At 41.7% G+C, this 23,358-nt stretch overlaps 2 protein-coding genes across 3 annotated transcripts in view; both read right to left on the bottom strand.

Moving 5' to 3' along the window:
* Positions 1 to 23,358, bottom strand: part of rpl13 (ribosomal protein L13) — a 242,501-nt gene that overhangs the window by 161,160 nt on the left and 57,983 nt on the right. The window lies entirely within an intron of this gene.
* The window catches only part of kars1 (lysyl-tRNA synthetase 1), a 74,446-nt gene that overhangs the window by 9,536 nt on the left and 41,552 nt on the right, over positions 1 to 23,358 (bottom strand). For both annotated transcript variants that reach the window (XM_060940816.1, XM_060940817.1), the window contains 5 exons: positions 17,085 to 17,204; positions 16,034 to 16,196; positions 11,289 to 11,462; positions 11,003 to 11,088; positions 8,820 to 8,905 (listed from right to left, as the gene is read on the bottom strand). In XM_060940816.1, the coding sequence (XP_060796799.1) occupies positions 8,820 to 8,905; positions 11,003 to 11,088; positions 11,289 to 11,462; positions 16,034 to 16,196; positions 17,085 to 17,204 (629 nt within the window). The remainder of the gene's footprint in view (positions 1 to 8,819; positions 8,906 to 11,002; positions 11,089 to 11,288; positions 11,463 to 16,033; positions 16,197 to 17,084; positions 17,205 to 23,358) is intronic.

Below are 23,358 nucleotides of genomic sequence, written 5' to 3' on the forward strand. Positions count from 1 at the left end.
AAATATATAAAATAAGTTAAAATAAGGATATTTTGGCGACTTGAATTGATGAATTCCTGAGCACAGAGCAGTGAGGATCAGTCAGTCATTCTCTCTCACAAACACCTTCCTCTTCAAAGAGAGTTATTTAATATTTATGTTTACTTTTTTCGCGGTCCGGTTTCCATTAAATCCTGCGCTCCGATTGGCTGGCGAGTGGGTCCGTATCCTACGATACGGACCCCAGTTACAGACCTCTGGCGACTCGCTCGTTCACGATAACAACAAGCATCATAATTTTTGTCAATATTTATTTTCGCATTTCTCAGGAGAATATCATTAATTTTACAGCATGGATAGCGATAACGACAGTGTTCACAGCGAAAGCGAGTTTTACTACCCTGAGGAAGAAGAAATAAAAGAAAACATTTCAGGAGAAAGCTAAAAACCTGTAACTGCTGCTAACGCCGAGCAAAAACATGGCTGAATCCTGAATGATTCCTATTTGTATAAATAGGGGACTACATAGGCGGCAAAATGTAGTTTTTTTCCTGCCATGGAAGTGCACTTGTATACCGAGGAGGAAGCAATTTGCATTACAGCCGTGAATGAGGATTCAAAATGGCGGCTCGGCTCGGTTTTCCCTTTCGGGCGCTCTCGTTTTCTGTTAGAATTTGGTAAAGAAAAAAATATATACATTATTTACCCGCTTAAGGTCGGTCCGTATGGTGAAATACCGTGACCTCGGCGGTATATATATTCATAACAGTTCAATCAGTAGTCAGTACACTAGTACAGTAGGAACTCAGCAACATGTAAAACTGTTTTGTAACTTTGGCTCTAAACTCTAACTAATAACAGGTAAAGTAAATCACATCAGTCGGTTTTAACCGTCCCCGCATACCAGGTTTTACTACTTTTGTAACACTTTCAGTTTTCAATTCGGCGGCACTTGCTTCGTTTACATCCACATTGTGTTTTTGCTTTAAATGATTTGCGAGGTTTGTAGTTGACCCTGCCTTATACTTCACATCAACATAACATGCACCACGTTGCAATGTCCGTCGCGTCTTGTTGAAACCCAAAATGTAGCCAAACTTTCGATTTAAGATGAGACGAAGCATCTTTAAGCTTGGCTTCCGTCATTTTGGTGCCTAGCAACAGTAAATTGCCGGCTACTCTGACTGGTTTGGGTCCTTGCTCTTGTCCAATCAAATTACACATTTTATTTAGAAACAAAGCTGTGCTCTATTCCAGCCGATCGCTTTCTCGCATTGATTTAATGCAAGTGTAATGGTTACGCAGTAAAAGTGCGTATATAAAATCAGTAAAAATTGGGGGAAAGTGTCGCTGACTCGAACCGAAAATACAGCTAAATGGATTGATAATCGGTACGGGAGGTATGAACTCGATTTTCAGTGCAGCCCTATTCTCCAACAGACTGTTACAGCTTCACTGTCATAGAGACCGATACAGGAAACCTTTCCTGCCCCGAGTCATCATCCTGTACAATAACTCATTCCTGTCTAACAGAGAGAACTCCGACCTCTCTGCTGTATGATCCTGTTTACGACCCTCGTCCTCTGTAACTTTGCACCGCCAGAGCTCATTTGTTTACTGTCTGTAGTTACTTTGCACCGTGAGCGCTTATTTGCTTTTATTTATCTACCTATCTTCTGTTCAATACTGCCATTTTTGCACAATTTTTATCTTCATTTATCACAATTCTTATTTTTAGCACTATTAATACCTATTCACATGTACACACACACACTATATATATCTCTCAGAGCGGTGTTACTGATGCGGTTCGGCCCCGATGACTGCTGGGGGGGGTCTGGGAGCATGCTCCCCAGGAAAATTTTGAAATTAGAGACTTCAAATGGTGCATTGTGGTAGCCTGGGCCCGCCCATTCTAAGTGTGACGCAACACGGGGGGCTGTTGCAAACTTAGTCTGGCAAGGCAAGCTATCTCCAGCTCTTCCAAGCTCCCGAAAAATCGGAAGCCAATCAACTTTGAGCATCTCCAACGGCCCTGGGTAGAGGCGTATTCAAGGCAGTGACGTAGTAGAACTGCGACCGGAAGCCATAGCTTGTTTACAGAATCTATGCTGGAAGCGCTTCATTCACTAGAAACATTACGAACATGGAGCAGCGGCAAGCCTTTGACACAGCGGTAGATGCTGTATTGAAAGCATTCAACAGGAAGTTCTCATTGAAAACGGAGCAAAGAGCAGCCCTGGAGGTATTCATTGAAAGGAAGGACGCTTTCGCCTTGCTCCCGACCGGCTTCGGTAAGAGTTTAATCTACCAGTTAGCCCCGCTGGTAGCCAAATCAATGGGGCTCAGCAAGAATCCTATCGTTGTGGTCGTCTCGCCTTTGATCGCGCTATTATCTTCCTCTTCAGCTCCTCCTTCTTCTTCCTGTTACTCAAGCAGTTTCCGTCGCGTCACATACGTCAGAGGAAAGAGTGATGTGATTGGTTTAAGCTTCGTCACAGCCTTTTCTGGCTTCGACCAGTAGCAAACTGAGGCATTTCAGGGAGGCGGGTCAACCACGCACTTTGGGAAACGGTTGGGCTTAATATCTATGCCAGACCAAATGCTCGCAGAGCTTTGAAGTTGCGTTAGCCAGACTAGCATTGTGGTGGCATCTGGGGCTGATATAGGCACAATTCAACATTATTAAATTTGCTGTTTTATACCTTGTCAAATATGCAAGGGGCAAAATTAGATTTGAAATGAAAACACTCCATAGCACACCTCTTCATTTTCCAATTCCAGGATGCCAGGAACAGAATCGAGGTCAAATCACACAAGAGCGCCATCTAGCAACCGGCGTTGAGAATGTGGTTTTGTGTATGGTCATGAATGGCAGTCAGTGCCAGGGCTTTCAATTACATGAAACCTGCGACAGATAACGTCGTAGGTGCCCAAATTAAAGAGGCGCCCAAATTAAGGTCAAGTGCCCAAAATATGCTACCCAAAGTAAAAAAACAAAACGAAATGTTGATTAAATAAACTTGGCTGCATAAAACCCAAATGTCTTTACTTTCTTCTTTAAAAACACCAAAATTAGCAAGAATTAGCACGTATTTCTCGTAATTGACGCGTAATCCACACCATTCCCATGTTGTTCTGGGTTCGTCAAACTAGCCGTAAGCCTCGCGCAGAGCACAAATTCTCCATCAATGGCGATTGGCACGTCATGATTTCGTGGCGGCGTGAGGCTCGCGTACCAATGACCAGAGCAGGATTTCCACATTTGGTAAATCATCTTTCTTCTTCTTTTAGGGCGGTTGGCAAACAGCTTTTAGGTGCATTACCACCACCTTCTGGACTGGAGTGTGAACCTGAACGTTTACTACCCTATTGTGCTAAATTCTAATAATTCCTCTATCATTTAAAGGAACAGTCCACCGTACTTCCATAATGAAATATGCTCTTATCTGAATTGAGACGAGCTGCTCCGTACCTCTCCGAGCTTTGCGCGACCTCCCAGTCAGTCAGACGCACTGTCACTCCTGTTAGCAATGTAGCTAGGCTCAGTATGGCCAACGGTATTTTTTGGGGCTGTAGTTAGATGCGACCAAACTCTTCCACGTTTTTCCTGTTTACATAGGTTTATATGACCAGTGATATGAAACAAGTTCAGTTACACAAATTGAAACGTAGCGATTTTCTATGCTATGGAAAGTCGGCACTATAATGACAGGCGTACTAACACCTTCTACGTGCTTCGACAGCGCATTGATATCTGAGCACCGTATCAATGCACTGCCGAAGCGCACAGAAGGTGTTAGTACGCCTGTCATTATAGTGCGGACTTTCCATAGCATAGAAAATCGCCACGTTTCAATTTGTGTAACTGAACTTGTTTCATATCACTGGTCATATAAACCTATGTAAACAGGAAAAACGCGGAAGAGTTTGGTCGCATCTAACTACAGCCCCAAAAAATACCATTGGCCATACTGAGCCTAGTTACATTGCTAACAGGAGTGACAGCGCATCTGACTGCGTCTGACTGACTGGGAGGTCGCGCAAAGCTCGGAGAGGTACGGAGCAGCTCGTCTCAATTCAGATAAGAGCATATTTCATTATGGAAGTACGGTGGACTGTTCCTTTAAAAACTTGAATAAAAGAGCTATTCAGGACACAACTGTGTGTATTTAAGATAGAGCTTGCATCTTAAACACACACAGTTGTGTAAGTGTGGGTGGAATCGGTGACTTGGAGCTTGGTCCTCTTGCCGATGATAGTCTGAAGGCCAATTTATGCTGACAACCCAGTCCTCGCAGATGGCGTCGCAGATGGCGTCTGCGTAGCCCCCCCACCCTTCGCAGACACTCTGCGCGCACCTCCCAAAAATTGTGACCACCGCAGAAGCCTCGCAGACAGTGTCGCAGACAAGAGGGCTCCGATAGGTCCACTCTACATCCGCTGTACACGCACTTCCGCTTCCCTACTTTCCCGGTTTGTTTTGTTTTCACGACCGCCATTTTTAAAAACACGAGCGAAGATGGAGCAGCACGAAGAGCGGTTGATCGAGGAAGTACGGACAACTATACGACTCCAGTTCTAGTCATTATAAGTAACCGGAGGATAAACACTCCACTAACCACACCCACCAACTACTCCTAGCGATTTCATGACTTTGCGCCCCCTTGCGTTGTGGCGGTGAATAACATCGCGCACACCTATTACTCCCCGCTCAACGATAAATTACAACTGTCTGCGAAAAGCTATCTGCGAAAGCCTTGTCGCAAGAGCACGCAGAGGCCCTTAGACACTGGCCTTTCATTTAAACGAAGATCTTTGACCTGACTGCATACTGTGAATTGCGCTGCCAATTCTTGCGATGTGACTGAAAAAGCTTGTGTGTCGCAGATCTGCTACAGGTTCATCTCTCTGATGGCAACAGTGCAGAACTTGCTTTTTCATTCCCAGGCTCCTTTCCTCCAGGCTCTCCTCAGGCTCCAACACACCTTTTAAATACTTACTAACTGTATTCCAATTATTTTTGTCATGTACATCAAGAGGGATTAATGCTGTAGATATTTTGCAATAAAATGTTAAAAATAACATTTCACAGATTTCTTTATTTATTAATAACTTTGTAGCTAAAAAAAGCAGCAGCAGGTTTAGACACCGAGCACTGGGAAAACAGCCCTTTGCGCGTGCAGAAAAGCCCAAATTACCCTGTATCACGATGGGAAAAGCCCAAATTCAGAAACACAGGGTGTAGCCCAAATTATGTAATTGAAAGGCCTGAATGCACGCAGCGAAACCCTTTATTTCCACTTCTGGGTTGAGTACCAGGATATTCTAGACCTATATTACAATATCTTCTTATTCCTATAGTTATTACTCATTTTCAGAGGGGAATATGAGATAATTAGGCGCAGAAAGTACTCTGCATTGTACGGAAGCCGCGAGAGGCCCTTCATATAATCTTTTTTTATTCACCTTGTTATCCCGAGATAACGACATAATTGATTCAGGATCTCGAGAAAACACCACAACTAATTCGAGATCTCGAGAAAACAAAATTATTCCGTGAGCTCGAAAAAACAAAATTATTTCATGATCTCGAGAAAACAGCTGAGATTTCTAGCAGAGCGCCCCCCTGTGGGTCAGACAACGAAGACTTAGAAATTGGCAGACATGTAACAGAGCAGAAATGGCTTTTTACGATGCCTTGAGAGAGAGGGGGGTCCCAGAGGAGAACATCACCCGGATAATTTTGAAATTATCCCTTATTAAAAGACTTAATGCAATCTCTCCCTGTGCCAACCCCTGATCAAAATATTGCCTTATTAGGTGATCGATTATTCCAGACATTCTAATGAGCAAAGTTGCGTCTATACAGAATGAGAAATAGCCCCAAAGTCAGCATATCACAAGTCTCTTGGCGCACCTGAATGAACCATTTCCCAGCTGTTTACTCGAGATCATGAAATAATTGTTTTGTTTTCTCGAGATCTCGAAATAACGGTTTCATTTTCTCGAGATCTCGAATTAGTTGTGCTGTTTTCTCGAGGTCCTGAATTAATTATGTCGTTATCTCGGAATAACAAGGTGAATAAAAAAAAAAAAAAAAAAGGATTATATGAAGGGCCTCTCTCGGCTTCCGTAGCATTGTTCAATTTATGGTACTGATTTTATTTTTTTTTTTGGCTGTGCAAGTTGATGTCACACAGTAAAGCCCTGGTATAGTCTGTCTGATCTTGGGATCATTTTTTTTTTTTTTAAATTCTATTTAAATGTTGTACAGTGCGTCTTTCTCTTTTCACATGTCTGATAATTTGCTGCTGCAACAAAATTTTCCCAGCATGGAACCAATAAAGTAAGTCAATCTATGTCTATCTATCAGGAAAACTTATGACTGAAAGGACTCCAATAAACAAAATTACTCTTATAAAGAGGTTTGATATTGTAAACAACTGTAAAGATTCATTATATCTTAAAAATAAATCAAATGTATTAATTCTCCCAAATGTTTTTGACCGGAGGATTTTGAAAATGCCTGACTGATTGAAATATAAGGAGTTCTACAGCAGAAATGGCTCCAAAGTCGGCTGAAGCGCCCGATTTCTGTGGCCTCTTTCTCAGGGATGGTGTTTTATAGCACCAAAGAGTTCTTTTTAACCATTACAACATGACCGTGTAACTGTAGAACACATGCTGGCCGGAGTGTCGGAAGCATCTTACAGGCTCTCCATAAAGAAAACAAGCAAGGACGTGACCAGTGTGCTCGCTGAACCTCTGTGGGTCGTGCAGTTTGCGCCCTCCAGTGTTCAAACAGTGCAATTACACTACATGCATAATGAACAGCATGCAGATATCGCACATTTCCACAATGCGCACGGTCACATTTTTGGATCGGGTCACGACGTATCGTTACACCCTGAAATCAGATTCTTCTCCATCTTTCTCATTAGTTGCTAATGACTAAATCTTTGCCCAGATCATCTTCATAATGGCTAATGAATGATCACACACGTTTAAAGACTATTTAATACATGGTGTTTCCTGACAAATACCAAAAATGCACAGGGTCCGCAGGACTGGATCTCAGACCAGACAGCTGCATAAGGGGAAATTTTCGTCTCAGTTCCCAACCCTAATCTTGCCATCTCTCCACAGTTTCTGTTGTTGTCCCACCCTGATAAACAGTCTTGCACAAAGAAAACCCTCGCATTATGTTGGTCAACTCATTAAAGTTGATTCCCAACACTGTAAAATGTTTTTTTTTTTCTTCTGATAAACAAGTGATCGTGTTTGTCCACACAGTCTCCGCCACTGAGCCATTGAGGAGTGAAGTATATAAAACTGTGTGTATTCACAGAGCTAATGCTTCAGGTTTTTTTTTTTTTTTTAAAACACCCCCCCACCCACCCATTATGTTTACAAAAGTGTCAACACACTAGGGATGTTAGCCGATGACCGTTTGACCGATGGTTGACCGAATCAACGTCAACCGGTTAATTTTTTTTTGGTTGTCGGTTAAAAAAAAAAAATCAATCATTTTGAAGCTGCCGATTTTGGAGCGGAGAACCTGGAATTCTGTGTTGTAAACACTTGGAGCATGCCATGCGGTGTAAGGACGACAGCTGACAAACCAGAAACACCCATTCAGTCATGTCCCGCCCCAGTTGAAAACAGCTGCCACTCGGCAAAAGAAAAGTCTCAGTGTTGGATTACATTTTACTACGATGTTAACCAGGTACGTAACATCAAGGAAATTCTTGACTATCAAAGAAACAAGAACACGGCGCATGAATGAAGTCGATGGTTGATTAGTCTGGTGAATATTAATGTCAACGTAATAATAATAATAATACACAAGATCTGAACTAAAACCTGGTTGCTCACTGATGTTACTTAGCATCAGACAGTTGCTATATTAGCTTAGCGGCTAATCAGCTCAGCTCCAGCTCTCTCATTCCCAATGGCTGTGCACAATTAGCAGCCATGTAACCGTAATATCAGTAGCTGGAAAACAATTGCAGTATGAGGTCTCTGTGTCTCACTTCGAAGAAAAGTGCCTAGTCCGTAGCAGTACGCAATATCAACACACAGCCTACTGCAGTTAACTGTAAACACCAGGGGCCGTATCGCTAAAACGTCCCATCTTCAATGAAAAGTTAAGATGGGACAAGTGTATGATGGGATTGTTTTCAATAGGCTACTCAATGCAAGCAGCGGTAGTGACTGAGCTAAAGCTTGCCGCTTAGAAAATGACGGCAATTTATTGAGAACATGTTCACATTGATATTTTTAATGCCAAGTTGCAACTTAACAAAAAAAAAAAAAAAAAGTGCGTGCCCCTTGCTGACACGGCCGCAGACACAGACCCGGGTGGAGAAGGACAAGGAAGAGGGGTCGAGGGGGGATTTCACGCTTCTCACGATGTCTCTAAGCTGGAGCCATTTGTCCTCCGCTCCAATACAAACCCCTCGACATCAGTGCCGCGTTTGACTAAATGTTTTGCGCTGTAGAAAAGGTAATGTGAGTGGAGGGCAGCGACTGGGACTGAATGTGCGGATGCTCGCGGTTAGATTTAGAATCGATTCTAATAATTCCAATTCGAGAATTTTAAACTCGTAGGTTAACCGACTTTAACCGGCTAATGAGGCTCGGTGGTCGGTCAAGATTTTTTTTAGTTTTCGCCATCCCTACAACACACATCACCATACCAATCCTGATTACTGCTGTCCTCCTGGAAATGTTCCCTTTTATCCCATTACTCACGCACGCTCCCTTTATATCAATCTTCCTACTCCAGTCTAGTTGAGAACTCTACGTCTTTCCACTGGAACTGGAGAAGTGCTCACCATTTTGCCAGTGGGCTCATGATCTGAGGGTGGTCACAAATGAATGTCGGGTTGATGCATTTCACCTCGAGGAAATCTCCCACCAACTGCAATACAGGAAGTGCAGAAATAGATTAACACTACACAAATAAAATTATTCTTCTTCAAATTGCTATTACTTCCCTAACTGGTGCATTTTTCCAACCAAGCAAGAAGCACTACATCTCAGGAGATGGAAAAATCATCAATCCATTAGCTATCCAGTAATGAAAGCTCCAACATGCAGTGTCTCTCCCCAGGGACTTCAAACAGCATCCTAGTAAACTGTCATTTTGAAATAGCATTTTCTTGAAATACAGGGGTGATAGCGTTCCGGCGCCGCGCCGGATTTCCGGCGTACCGTGGCTGGGGGAAAAAAAAAAAAAAAAAAAATCTAGTTCGCCCATTGTCCTGTGTCATTCTGAGATGCACAGATAGACAGTAAAGGGAATTCCGAATTCCCTTTACTGTCTATCTGCGCATCTCAGAATGACACAGGACAATGGGCGAACTAGATTTTTTTTTTTTCCCCAGCCACGGTAAGCCGGAAATCCGGCGCGGCGCCGGAACGCTATCACCCCTGGAAATAGTGTCGTAAATACATTCAGTTGGTAAACAGGAAGTCGATGTGCGACAGACCTGAAAACGGTACACACGGTATAGAACAGGGGTACTCAAATAGAAATGATGAGGGGCCACCATTTTTTTTTTCCCATTTACTCAAAGGGGCATTTATTGAGAATGTGTATGATACATGCCATAATAATGTAATGCATTTATTTTAACATTTCCTTGTCATTGAACACAACAGTATTAGGGCGTACCTAAAATAAAAATATATATTTTTCATTTGGACATAAATAACTGAATAAAATAAATAGAACAAATAAATAACTGAATAAAACATTACCCTGTTAATAATCCAAAACAAATACCCTTCAAGCTGCCCATTTTCTGTGCTTTGGTTAACAAACTCAAGAACTAACTCACACTCTCAATATTGCTTAATGGGAGAAATGGCCTCGTGTGTCTTTGGCCAATGTTTGGAACCTTGGTTTGAATGGTGTGATAGCCAGGGAGACACACTGATGTGTATGTTCATGAGTGAGCCGGTTGCAATACCGAATTTTTATTTTATTTTTACATTTTTATTGCCGCGACACATTCTTGGCAGATTAAACACAAAGGTCGAGTGCTGGACGGTGGAAGAAAGAACGCAAAGCTTTCTGTCCATTCTGGTTGGAATTGGCGGTTCTCGCTGTCCAGTTTTATTTTTGGTGCAAACTTTGAGCATGCCATTGTGGTTACGGCCGGTAAACTGACTGTCTGGAGTTTTGCGAGGGCTTAGATTAGCGTTGCCATGGAGGCAATCCTCACATCTCGTCGCAGCGCGAGGGGCGCTCTTTCAAAATAAGAGCAGACAGCGCGATTGAAAAAAAAAAAACGAATTTAAAAAAAAAAAAAAAACCACACAGAACAGCTCGCGGGCCAGAAATAGACCCCCCGGGGGCCTAAAATGGCCCGGGGGCCGCTATTTGAGTATGGGCTTCTATACTATAGAAGCCCAAGCTGAAGCTCGGTACCAAATATCAAGCAGTTGTGATTTGTAGTTGCTGAAAAGTGTTATGAAAATTTAGTAAATCCACACTGTGTGATTTGTACATACAGTCAGTCGGTAAACAGGAAGTCGATGTGCGACAGACCTGAAAACGGTACACACGGTATAGAACCTCAAGCTGAAGTCTGGTACCACATGGCTATGATTTGTGGTTGCTGAGAAAAAGGGCGTTTCAGACGGACAAACAGACAGAGGTAAACCAGTATTACACCCCCCCCAATCCTTCAGAGCGGGGGTATAATTACATCGTAGGAAATCCTGGGTAATCCGACATCTCAACTAAATCGCCATATACACAAACACACACGGGTTTCCCTGCTACAAGAAAACCGGAATAGCGGCCTGCGGTGATGAAAGGGTTAAACAAACATTTCAATTTTAAAAAACTGCCTTGTTAAAAAGTCATTTGAGTGCCGTCTTTACTATCAAATTACTAATTACACCTTTAAAACCTACTAGTCCGTATAAACCCATGTATCTGATTGTAAGAAACATTAACACACTGATTAATAGTGCGTTATACAGCATGGTCAATAAAATAAATTACCTTATCCAGGAGGCGAGCTGTTGTTCTTGGAGCCGGACACTCCACTCCCTTCTGAGTACACAAGTCATCGAAGAACTTGCGGGTTTCTGCGCACAAAAAAAAAAAAAGCAAACCAAAATGAGGCCAACTATGGTACCTTGTTTTCTTTTAACTCAAAACTGCTGCCAAACTAACATTTTCATATCAATCAACCAGATGCTGAGCCAAATCATTTAAAACGAGCAGCGTTTTACCGGACCTGAACTATTTACACACATTGCTATGCTCTATCATGCTTAAACTGTACCATCAGAATCGTAAGTGTCAGTGGGTGGGAATTTCACTCCCATCTCCTTTTCCAGGTCACGGGCCATGCTGATTCTCTTAAAAGGGGGTGTGAAATCAATTTCATAGCTTTGTCCTTCTGGTCCATCAGGGTGATAGGTCACCTTATAACCTCCTGTGATGTGCTTCACCATTCCTGAAAAAAAAAAAAAAAGATTTTAAGAGTAAAATGGATTCATACTCCATTGTATTTTCATTAATCTGTAATCAGGACTGTTTGCCAGATGTGGCATGGAACCATCTTATTGCACTGGAAGAAGGTAAAGCCTGATTTATACTTTCGTGTCCGTTAAAGTGTCATGTACAGACGGACATTCTTACAGATAACAGCAATGCAACATGTGCCAAACCAGACTACACACACACACAAAAAAAAAGAAGTTTGTGAATTCACTGCAGCAAAGAAAACAAGTGAAGAAAAATACAGGATGTGCTTAGCCTGGGCCCGCCCATCCTAAGCGTGACGCAACATGAGGGCCTGTTTCGAGCTTAGTCTGCCAGGCAGGCTATCTACAGCATTTCCAAGCTCCCGAAAAATCGGGAACCAATCAACTTTGAGCATCTCCAACAGCCCTGGGTAGAGGCGTGTTCAAGGCAGTGACGTAGTAGAAATGCGACCGGAAGCCATAGATTGTTTACAGAATCTATGCCGGAAGCGCTTCATTCACTAGAAACATTACGAACATGGAGCAAGTCCTCATTGAAAACGGAGCAAAGAGCAGCCCTGGAGGTATTTATTGAAAGGAAGGACGCTTTCGCCTTGCTCCCGACCGGCTTCGGTAAGAGTTGAATCTACCAGTTAGCCCCGCAGTTTCCGTCGCGTCACATACGTCAGAGGAAAGAGTGATGTGATTGGTTTAAGCTTCGTCACAGCCTTTTCTGGCTTCGACCAGTAGCAAACTGAGGCATTTCAGGGAGGCGGGTCAACCACGCGCTCTGGGAAACGGTTTGGCTTAATAGCTTGGCCAGACCAAATGCTCGCAGAGCTTTGAAGTCGTGTTAGCCAGGCTAGGATGTGCTGAACTTAAACCCTACGTCACTGTTTCTGTAATGCTTAACTGCCTAAAAGCAGAGTTCTCGATGAGTGCACAAAATATTTGCAAGGATACAAAATAACCTGAATTTATTTTTTTCGCGGTCCAAATCCTGCGCTCCGATTGGCTGGCGAGCGGGTCTGTATCCTACAGTACAGGCCCCGGTTATGGACCTCTGGCGACTCGCTCGTTCACAACAACAAACATAGTAGAATTTGTCAACATTTATCTTTTTTTTAATAAGTTTTATTTATAAGATGATCAAAAATCTTATAAATTTTTGCCAGCATTTCTCAGGAGAATAGCATTAATTTTACAGCATGGATAGCGATAACGACAGTGTTCACAGCGAAAGCGAGTTTTACTACCCTGAGGAAGAAGAAATAAAAGAAAACATTTCAGGAAAAAGCTAAAACCTGTAACTGTTGCTAACGCCGAGCAAAAACATGGCTGAATCCTGAATGACTCAATTTTGTATAAATAGGGGACTACATAGGCGGCAAAATGTAGTTTTTTTCCTGCCATGGAAGTGCACTTGTATACCGAGGAGGAAGCAATTTGCATTACAGCCGTGAATGAGGATTCAAAATGGCGGCTCGGCTCGGTTTTCCCTTTCTGGCGCTCTCGTTTTCTGTTAGAATTTGGTAAAGAAAAAATATTATTTACCAGCTTAAGGTCGGTCCGTATGGTGAAATACCGTGACCTCGGCCTTGAATACTGACCTCGACCCAGAGGGCCTCGGTCACTACTTTCAAGACCTCGGTCACGGTATTTCACCATACGGACCTCCCAGGTGGTAAATAACACACATGTATTACAGCAACATCGAATTGTGCCGTGTTTTTCACCTCAATAAATCACTGCATTGTCTTGTGACACTGAGATCAATAATGATACACACATCACGGTTACGATACAGATTCATTCCGTTCTTTGACACCATATGCCGTGCGCCAGAAACAACACCACGACATTTATGATTGTGTGACTCTGCTGGGTGCCTGGCGGACAACAGTGAACCAGCGCTTTCACATTACATCATTACTCTAGAGTTACTAACCAAAATTATCAAAACATAAGAACTAATTGATATCGATCTGTGGTAGTTTTAGATTACTTAACGCAAAGGAAAGATGCTCATAACTGCTATTGAAGTGTAAAATAATTGTTTACACGAGTGTGCAGAGTAAGAAACCATTCAAGATTTTAAAATAAGTGTACAAAGCAAAGATACATTACATTGCCTGCTATGAAGGAGGAGAAGAGAGAATTTAAAAAAAACAAATAATCCTCCTTGACCGAATACAGCGTATGAGCTCCGAGGGTTCGAGCTGTGAGCTTGATATTACAAACTTGATGTCAAACTGTTGTCTGGTTACAACGGTCAACTGTCCAACAAGCTACTGGACTAATAAAACTGGTTTAACTTGTTTTATATGAAACTGTCATGAATAGTTTCTGTAAAATGTGTTAGTAAATAATACCGCTTTTTTTTTTTTTTTTTTTTTTTAAACAGCAAGTTAAAAATAAGTGCTGGATAAAAATCATGTCAATAAAAGATACACATTTCGTTGTCCGGCGGTCAACTGTTTGAGATATATATTACCTTACATCTTTTATCAGAGATCTTTCAAACACTTGACCCCTGGACAACGAAATTTGTATCTTTATTTACAGAAATTTTATCCAGCACTTATTTTATCTTCCGCCTACAATCAGGTTCCCTGTGGTGCTACACGTACGTCATACAGTCGCAAAAAAGACATTAGAAATCAGGTCTATATGTTATTTACCAGCTGGGAGGTCCGTATTGTGAAACATTTTGCCGCCTATGTCGTCCCCTACTTATACAAATAGGAGTCATTCAGGATTCAGCCATGTTTTTGCTCGGCGTCAGCAAGTCAGAGGTTTTTAGCTTTCTCATGAAATGTTTTCTTTTATTTCTTCTTCCTCAGGGTAGTAAAACTCGCTTTCGCTGTGAACACTGTCATTATCGCTATCCATGCTGTAAAATTAATGCTGTTCTCCTGAGAAATGCTGGCAAACATTTATAAGATTTTTGATCATCTTATAAATAAATCTTATAAAAAAAAAAAAGATACACTACCGTTCAAAAGTTTGGGGTCACTTTGAAATGTCCTTATTTTTGAAAGAAAAGCACTGTTCTTTTCAATGAAGATCACTTTAAACTAATCAGAAATCCACTCTATACATTGCTAATGTGGTAAATGACTATTCTAGCTGCAAATGTCTGGTTTTTGGTGCAATATCTCCATAGGTGTATAGAGGCCCATTTCCAGCAACTCTCACTCCAGTGTTCTAATGGTACAATGTGTTTGCTCATTGCCTCAGAAGGCTAATGGATGATTAGAAAACCCTTGTACAATCATGTTAGCACAGCTGAAAACAGTTGAGCTCTTTAGAGAAGCTATAAAACTGACCTTCCTTTGAGCAGATTGAGGCCAAGTTTACATTAGACCGTATCGGTCTCGTTTTCTTCGCGGATGCACTGTCCGTTCACATTAAAACGCCGGGAAACGGGAATCCGCCAGGGCCCACGTATTCAACCCAGTTCGTATTTGAACCGTTGCTGTGTAAACATTGAAGATACGCGGATACGCTGTGCTGAGCTCTAGCTGACGTCGTCATTGGACAACGTCACTGTGACGTCCACCTTCCTGATTCGCTGGTGTTGGGATCACACACACAGCGGCTCAGTCCCGAATCACTGCTCGTGCACTTCACTCGCGCGCTCTGTGAGCTGCGCAGGGCCGGAGTGCACACCCTCCAGAGGGCACTCGCTGTTCAGGGTGGAGTGATTTGGAGCGCAGGAGGAAGCGCTGAGCCGCACTGAGGTTTATTTACACATTTCAACCTCCTTCAGGCGCTTAAACTCAGTGAGAACATGAACATCACAGCCAGGTGTGTTTATCTGCTGGAGAAGGTGTTCGCTTGCCATCCTTCCACTTGCAAGTGGTGAGTGACTTGCGCATGCCCGATATGCACTGGGATCATGTGACGTGCCGTCTAATTAGTCATGTGATTAGCGTATCCGTGTATTGGCGTTGCTGTGTGCACGCGAATCGTTTTAAAAACGTTAATCTGATGATCCGCTGATTCGAAATAATGTAAACAGGGCCTGAGTTTCTGGAGCATCACATTTGTGGGGTCGATTAAATGCTCAAAATGGCCAGAAAAATGTCTCGACTCTATTTTCTATTCATTTTACAACTTATGGTGGTAAATAAAAGTGTGACTTTTCATGGAAAACACAAAATTGTCTGGGTGACCCCAAACTTTTGAACGGTAGCGTAAATGTTGACCAAAAAACCGCTACCATGTTTGTTGTTGTGAATGAACGAGTCGCCAGAGGTCCGTAACCAGGGTCCGTAGGATACGGACCCGCTCGCCAGCCGATCAGAGCGCAGGGTTTGATGGAAACCGCACCGCGAAAAAAATAAATGACCATATTCTCTTAAGTATGGAGCTTTGCTCTGTGTGCTACAATAGAGCAATCCATCATAAGAGGATGTGTTAGTATCCTCAGACATGACGTCATACACACCCTCAAACAGCTTATTAATTTTATAAAATGGCAGCAAACATATCAATAAAATCCACACTTTTTTTAAAAAAAAAAAAAACACACACCTCATCCTGTACAAATACAAACCTGAGAGAAGCTTCTCCGTGATCTCCATGAGATCATTGTAGTCCGCGTAGGCCATATAAAACTCACACGTAGTGAACTCTGGGTTGTGAGTGAGGTCGATGCCTTCGTTTCTAAACTGACGACCGATTTCATAGACACGGTCGATGCCTCCAACCACCAGCATCTACACGGAGAAACATCAACCCTGAGGATCATTCTGTAGGTGCTGTAATTCAGGTCATTGCTTAAGGGCAATTCCATGTAAATGTCAACCTCACCATGCAAAAATAAAGCAACATGTAATACATCAAAACCACTCCCAGAGATATCACCTAGGCCTGTATTTTACAGATGTGAATAAGTTGAACCAATTTGTAACCAACCTAATGTGTCACTGTCAGTCTTTCTTTCTTATAATGTAAAACCCAAGCTAAAATCAACTTTGATCATGTACAATTCTATATTATTGCCACAAGCCACAGAAATGTATGCTAAAATCCACAAAACAGCAAAACAATAGCCATCCTAAATATTATTTAAGAACTTTGATAGTTTTAGCTGATATTTAGAGAGTTTTTCAAAGGGTTATGGTGGTTAAATTGCTGATTTTCTAAACATATGCCATGTCTATTTCAGACGCGTCACATCCATAACGGAATTTCGTCACATCCATAACGCTGACTTTTCCTTCCGAAACTCTGCATGAAATACAAAATATTTTAAACAAAGATTTTTTAATATTCACCTTGGACCCCTCTATCAAATGGATATCTCCATTTCGACATTAGGTTTACAATTTCACAGAGTTTGATAAAAATGTACAGTCACCCAAGAAAAGTGATACTTTTTCTGTCACATCCATAACGCATCTTTTATTGGCGTTTTCTGGCATGCCCTAGATGTACTATGGGAATTGTTCTTGTTCTATCACTTCTCCAGTATGGTACAGCCTTAAAATATGCAACACCTGTTTAAATACTGGGAGACAATAAAACATGCACTGGGTCATTTGTTGCCATTTTGAGTTCAAGTGTCACGTCCATAACGCTGGAATTGCTCGTAATTACTGTACCTTGTGGTAAAGCTCGGGCGCGATCCTCATGTACAGGTTCATATCCAGCTCGTTGTGGTAGGTGATAAAAGGTCGAGCCACTGCGCCTCCGGGAATCAGGTTCATCATTGGAGTCTCGATCTACAACACCGGGATGTCAGTGAGCGATCGGACAATTCAGTAATAATAGTCTAATATCAGGCTTTCGATAAATATGGCTCTTCGCCTGATATAGGCAAGGCAAGTTTATTTATATAGCACATTTCATACACAATGGCAGTTCAATGTGCTTTACAGAAGTAAAAACAAAAACAGTAAACAATAGAGAAATAAAATTATATAAAATAATTTTTTTATTCTAAAACAATTAATTAAAAGAATTAAAAGAAAATAAGAATTAAACAATAGTAAAAATAAAATAATAAAATGAAGTAGTAATTCAAATAGGATGAGAAGAAAAAAAACAGCAGAACAGAATAAAGAATAAAATAGGATAAAGTTAAAGTAAATTTAAAACATGCAGAGAAGTAAAGATTATAAAGAATGTAAAGAAGACAATATTAATTATTTAACAGAAAGCATCTGAAAACAGCTTGGTCTTTAACCTAGATTTGAAGCTGCCAACAGCAGGAGCATTTCTGATGTCCTCCGGGAGTTGGTTCCATAGCTGTACTGCATAGGAGCTAAAAGCTGCTTCACCACACTTTGTTTTAACAACTGGTTTTAATAGTAAATTTTTCTGTTTTGATCTGGTAGATCTGATTGGGTTAGGCCGCTGCAACATATCAGAGAGGTAATTGGGCCCTGTACCATTTAGAGATTTAAAAGCTAAATATACTGTACATACTCTACTAATATTAAAAATCCCACATACTAGCTGTTAAACTTATAATACTAAATATAAAAGATAAGAAAATTTGCGAGTCTGAAATACAAAATAAATAAATAGGAGATATATGAGAAATAAGTCAAATTTGAGCACGACGATACAAACAGAGGACGAAAAATTATCTGAGACAAAGTGAAGGAATTAAACTATATGATTACCTAATTGATAAATAAAAAGTGTAAATGTAACAGCGATAGTATAATGGAAAAAAAAAACTGTAGCAATAAAATAATAATAATGAATGCACTAAGATGCTAATGGAAATTAATTAAGTGCATCACCTGATAAAGGTTTTAATCCAGTTCAACAAATTAATTAACGGGGGGGAGGAGAACCCCACTACTGAATTGAAAGATATTGGGGGGGGGGGGAGAACTGGCACTCCTGTTCTGCCCATCATGGGCATCTGTAAGCTCAAGTATGCAAAAGAGGGTAGATAGCATTTACTTTCCTCAGTGTGTTTTTGTTATAGACCCTTTTCACTCACATGACCTTCGTAAACGCGACCGCCATTTTGGACATGAAGAAATAACGGTTTATGGCACAGACCCTTTCGGTTCTCGCTCATCTAGCTGCTACAATGACTGCTTAGACTGCAACAATAATACCTAACACACATTTAAGTATCCGTCGTAAAGACGTGAAACTCGTCGAGTGACGAGTGTGTTCGTTGATAAGCTAACACAATCTAAAAGTAGACATACCATCACACTGCCCCGGCGCTGTGTACAGTTTACCTTCTATGGTTTGTGCACTCAGGCCATCCTTAAAAAAAAAATCTGTTTCCTGTCCACCGGGTGGGCAAAAAAAATTTCAGTCGGGAGGGAGGGATTTTTTTTTTTTTTTTTTATTATATATATGGATGGATAAGAAATCGCAATGCTGTGTTTGCTTTTTCTTTCAGTACTTTTTTATTACAAAAGCAGACACATTTAATAAAATATGACGGTTAAATCAACTGAAACTTGTACAAAAACTTTAAGTTAGCATTTTAAATACTGACTGCAACATTTGCAAAACTTTTACAAAAGGTACTTAACCCTTGTAAGGTCTTCGGGTCGGTGTTGACCCGTTTTCAGTTTTCATCTTAAGAAAATGATACAAATAAATATTTTTTCAAACTGAGATTCATTGGCCTTGGCTCATTTTCTGTGAGGAACATAAATCAGGAAAAAAAATAATTGACCCCCCCCCACATCCCCCCCCTACACATTTGTATTACATACAGGGTCTTCGGGTCCACTGGACCCAGGGCTAGTTAAAGTGTGGAAATCATAGGTCCTGTGTACCCTCATTTCCCCTACCTCCTTTCTGGGCCTTTCTGTGTGTGTGTGTGTGTGTGTGTGTGTGTGTGTGTGTGTGTGTGTGTGTGTGTGTGTGTGAGAGAGAGAGAGTGTGTGTGAGAGAGGGGGAGGGAGAGAGTGGGAGGGAGAGAGTAAAGCAGGTGAATGATGAGCTTAGTGTGAGCCACCAGTGCTGTTCCCACACTAGGTTCCAACATTTCTTGCAACATTTCACCCTCTGCCCTGCGGGAAAGAATCTTGGGGAGACAGTATAAATATCTCGGTCAGTGTGGTTCCATACCACACAAGATGGCAAAGCGATTTTCAGTTCAAACTGCTTTGGAATTGATACTGGAAGAGACAGAAGGATTTGAAGATGATGCAGAGGAAGAAGTTTCAGAAAATGAGGATCATATTTCTGAAAATTCAGAGTCTGACACTGAGTTTGAAGAAGAGGATGAGCATCAGCCAGGTCCAAAAAGTAAAATAGCCTCAGGACCAGACCTTCAGCAGCCTGGACGATATGAGCGGCGAGGACAAGCCTCTGAACAGTTGGCGCCAGGACCAGCCTGTGTGGAGCCAGCCGTAGGACCAGCCCGTCAGCCTGCATCAAAACGAAAGAGAACTTCAGGACCAGCCCGCCAGCAGGAAGTCACAAGATCAGCCACTGAGCAGCCAGGCCATAGGATCAGACTGTCAGCAGCTTGAAAATGACAACATATGGATGTCAAAATATGCACACAGTGAAACTCTGCTCCTCATGTGTGGTATAGCCTGGCATGAAAATGGCCGTGTTCAAAGGGCCTAGCAGTCCCAGCATTTTTCTGTCTACCTAGAAGACCCACATAGGGGCCATTTGGCCCGACCGCTTTTCCCCAATAGACTAATCACTCATTTTGTTATGGTAATGAGGCTGTTAGTGGCAGTGTGTGGGGTGAGGGGGTCACATTTCACACACTTCACACTTCAGTGGTGAAGTCATGTTGGCTACTTCTGTGTGAATGTGAGAATGAGGAATAAAAACACATTCTATTCTAAAATGTGAACATGTGAATGTCCCATGTGACCATAACGACTCATGTGACTGCAACCAGACAATTGTTTGATGGATAAATACCTCAGTGCACATGGACTATCGCTTCAGTTCCCTCAAGAATTTTGTGGTGAAAGAAGCTCCTCTCCAAGGAACGAAGATGCAGAGATTCAACATTCAACAGGCATTGTAAGATTTCATTTCTAAGCTGTAAGGTAACTAACAGCCACATTTCCAAAACAAAATGAATGTCTACAGGGAGGACTTGGGGCCAATTGGCCCTCTTGTGGGTTTTCTAGGTAAAAAGGCCAAATGGCCCCTCTCTGGGACTTCTAGTGTTAAATGTTGTTCAGGCAGATATAGTGTAAACTGACCTGATAAGGTTAAATTTCTGATGAAATAGTTCTGGGCAAACTTGCTTAATTTGTCAATTTGTTGATAATTGTCAGTTGTGGCTGTTTTATGATGCAATTCCTTATGTTTTTACATTTTAATAAAAAAATAAACAAAAACGAGTAGCATTTCTATTCATAATCATACGATTTAACACAGGTGAAGGGAACAAATGTAACAAGTTTTGTTTATATTACTTGCAAATGGGATGAAGTAAACATCTGCTGAGTATTTTAACAAAAAAAGGTTTCAATAGGTTGAATTAAGGACCCAAAAATGCCATGGGTCAACCCGACCCAGCAGCTACCCCTGTGTAACACAAAAACGAAGACCCTACAAGGGTTAAAATGTCCGACACACGGACTTTTTGTATTTCTAAATCGAGCGTTAGGCCTAGTTCGGATGAAATTACACTATTAAAATGATCACTGAATGATTTGTTTTTCTGAATCTTTACTATTTTGTTGTTCGCTAGAATACCATTTTGCGATTTCACACTTCAGCAAATGTTTGAAAACTCCGGATCTCCTTCCTTCATGGTGGCTGCCATTTTTTTGTGCCGCACGGCGCATGCGCAGAGCTGATTTGACAGGGCTTTCCACAAGCGCCGGCTGCCGGCCACACAATTAAGTCCAGCCGGCTACTTTAATGACTATTTTTGTAGCCCACAGGCTCTAAATATTAATTTTCGATTTTAATAAAATTAAATGTTTATCTAACGGACTGACAATAATGTCAAACTGAACCGTTGATCAAGGGAGAGTAACTCATCCGCGCCCCGACATGCGGTGTGTGCGCGCACTCAGCTGCGTGAATGTGTCATGCACCGAAAATAAGAGATTTACAAGCCAGGAACGCCTCATGATGCAATACGCAAGAAAAGAGAGAAGATTTACTGCCATTTTACTTTGTATTTGAGTAAAGTGAATAAATAAATGGTCTGTGGAAAATACATTTAAACCTGGGAACTGCGTGCACAGGAGTTTATTTTGTGTTTACTCCCCCCGGCTACTTATTTATCATGGCTGGCTAGTATGAGCCTTAGTGGAAAGCCCTGGGAATGCAGAAATGTCAAGTTCGATTTTAGATTTACGAACCCGAAAAAAAATGTCGAAAAACCGGCGTTAAAAAAAAAAAATTTCACCCGCACAAACGGCACTCACCCGGCCGGTGGACCGGAAACAGAACATTTTTTAATAATGGCCTCACTATTTGCCATTACTTTCTCCAACCCAGTGTTCGAACTATGCCGATATTTTCGGGGGGGGGTCCCTTTTTTCCCCTGGGGGGGTGCTTGCGCTTGTCTCGGAGCGCGGATCTCCAAACACATGAGAAGCCTATCTTACGCACATATCATGCGGACTCCACACCTCCACACACGCATCACATCTGAAGTCATAACTCATCAGGGGAAATCGTGTCCGCATTGGCATGTTCAAAAAACAACCTCGCGTCAACAATGATACCACACGCAAGAAAAAAAAAAAAACAACAGTCAGGCTACTCAACACATCTGATCCACAGCAGCACCAAAGCATCACTGGAAATCATGTCAACAACCAATCTTCCATTTCAACTCGCGTCAACAAACAAATGGCACCACAAACATGAACGAATCGGTCAGGCTACCGATTCCAAACCCACAGCAGACGAATAATTACCGTATTTTCTGGACTATAGAGCGCACCTGTATATAAGCCGCATCTGCTCTATTTTTTTTTTTTTTTTAAAAAGATATACAAGCCGCACCGGGCTATAAGCCGCAGATATCTATGGTGAAAAATTAGATATTTACTGCATGTACAGAACGATTTTGTACTGTAAATGTACATGTATGTACCTGAATAGATTCTTTCCGAACAGTGCCTTTTAACACGGCAGCAACTTTGCTGATTAAAACGGAACAGAACCAAGAGAAAATAACCGGTATTTATTTACCTTCATTTCTCGTGTTTGAAACCACAAGTCACTTTAATCATCTTCGCTGGATTTGAAAATAATTACCAGTTAGTAATTTGTCGTGCGTGTTCTATCTGCTAAAGATCTGCTAATTCTTCTTTGCATTGATTTTTCGTCTATCTTATTTTTGATTCTACTTCCGGTTAGAGCGCCCCTAGCGGTGGAAGAAAAATCCACAGAATAGCCGCACCTTTGTATAAGCCGCATGGTTCAAAACCTAGGAAAAAAGTAGCGGCTTATAGTCCAGAAAATACGGTAAATGCATCTTACCTTAAAGCAGAATCGACCACAAAGGAACCATGATGGCACTGTTGGCACACTTCCTTTCTACTAGTTTGTGTCCCCAACCTGGCAGCAGTAGTCGTTGTCATATCGGTTTATTTGATCTTTGATGTAAACACAACACTTCGGATATGCAAATGCTTCCCGTTACACACGATTGCTATGTCAATAAACATCATTTTGCCAATATTTTAGAGACCATCCATCTTCTCCGTCGGTCAGCATCTGTCGGGATCCGATAAAATGATAAATCTTGCCTTGTGTGTTGATGGTTACTACATCCAGGTGCACAACAATATAATGGCAAGATGGAAGTCTTGCTGAAAGTAAAAACTTTCTTTGATGGCTATATTCCTTTCGATGCTTCGCCGTCGTTCCTCGTTGTTGGCTGTGGTAGACTACTGGTAGTTCATGTCCAAAATGGCGGCCGCGTTTGTCGTGACGTCACGTGGGAAG

The sequence above is a fragment of the Neoarius graeffei genome, chromosome 15 (genome assembly GCF_027579695.1).
Source record: "Neoarius graeffei isolate fNeoGra1 chromosome 15, fNeoGra1.pri, whole genome shotgun sequence".
Taxonomy (NCBI): domain Eukaryota; kingdom Metazoa; phylum Chordata; class Actinopteri; order Siluriformes; family Ariidae; genus Neoarius; species Neoarius graeffei.